Genomic DNA, 353 nt, shown 5'->3' with positions numbered 1-353 from the left:
TCGTTTGATCGTGACGATCACGGCAAGTCGGAGTCAAGCGGCCAGCCCTCCGAGCCCCACTCGAAGCCTCCTGGCGTTGGCTCACATATGTTGATGGTACCGAGCCACCATCATCATTCCAGGGAAATGCGGAGATCCGCTTCCGAGCAGACACCGAACGTGTCCCATCCTTCCCAGATGTCAGAGACCCGCAGTAAATCCTTTGACTACGGGAGCCTGTCGTCCACTCCCGCCTCAACCCCCGGCCCCTCGGCCTCCTCGGCTCCCCAGGAGAGGAGGAAATGCTTTCTCGTTAGGCAAGCGCCCCTCACGAGACACCCAGAGCACGAGCCGGAGTCGTCCCCAGCAGGTCC

The 353-nt window shown here is 61.5% G+C and overlaps 1 protein-coding gene across 1 annotated transcript in view; it reads left to right on the top strand.

The window, feature by feature from the left end:
- Positions 1-353, top strand: part of LOC104271523 (transcription factor HIVEP3-like) — a 60,769-nt gene that overhangs the window by 2,904 nt on the left and 57,512 nt on the right. Inside the window, 1 exon segment of the mRNA XM_009866210.1 lies at positions 4-349. Coding sequence (XP_009864512.1) covers positions 4-349 — 346 coding nt within the window.

Source organism: Apaloderma vittatum, unplaced genomic scaffold (genome assembly GCF_000703405.1).
Source record: "Apaloderma vittatum isolate BGI_N311 unplaced genomic scaffold, ASM70340v1 scaffold7373, whole genome shotgun sequence".
Classification (NCBI taxonomy): domain Eukaryota; kingdom Metazoa; phylum Chordata; class Aves; order Trogoniformes; family Trogonidae; genus Apaloderma; species Apaloderma vittatum.
The sequence above is the reverse complement of the archived record's forward strand: the minus strand, read 5'-3'. Positions and strand labels throughout refer to the sequence as shown.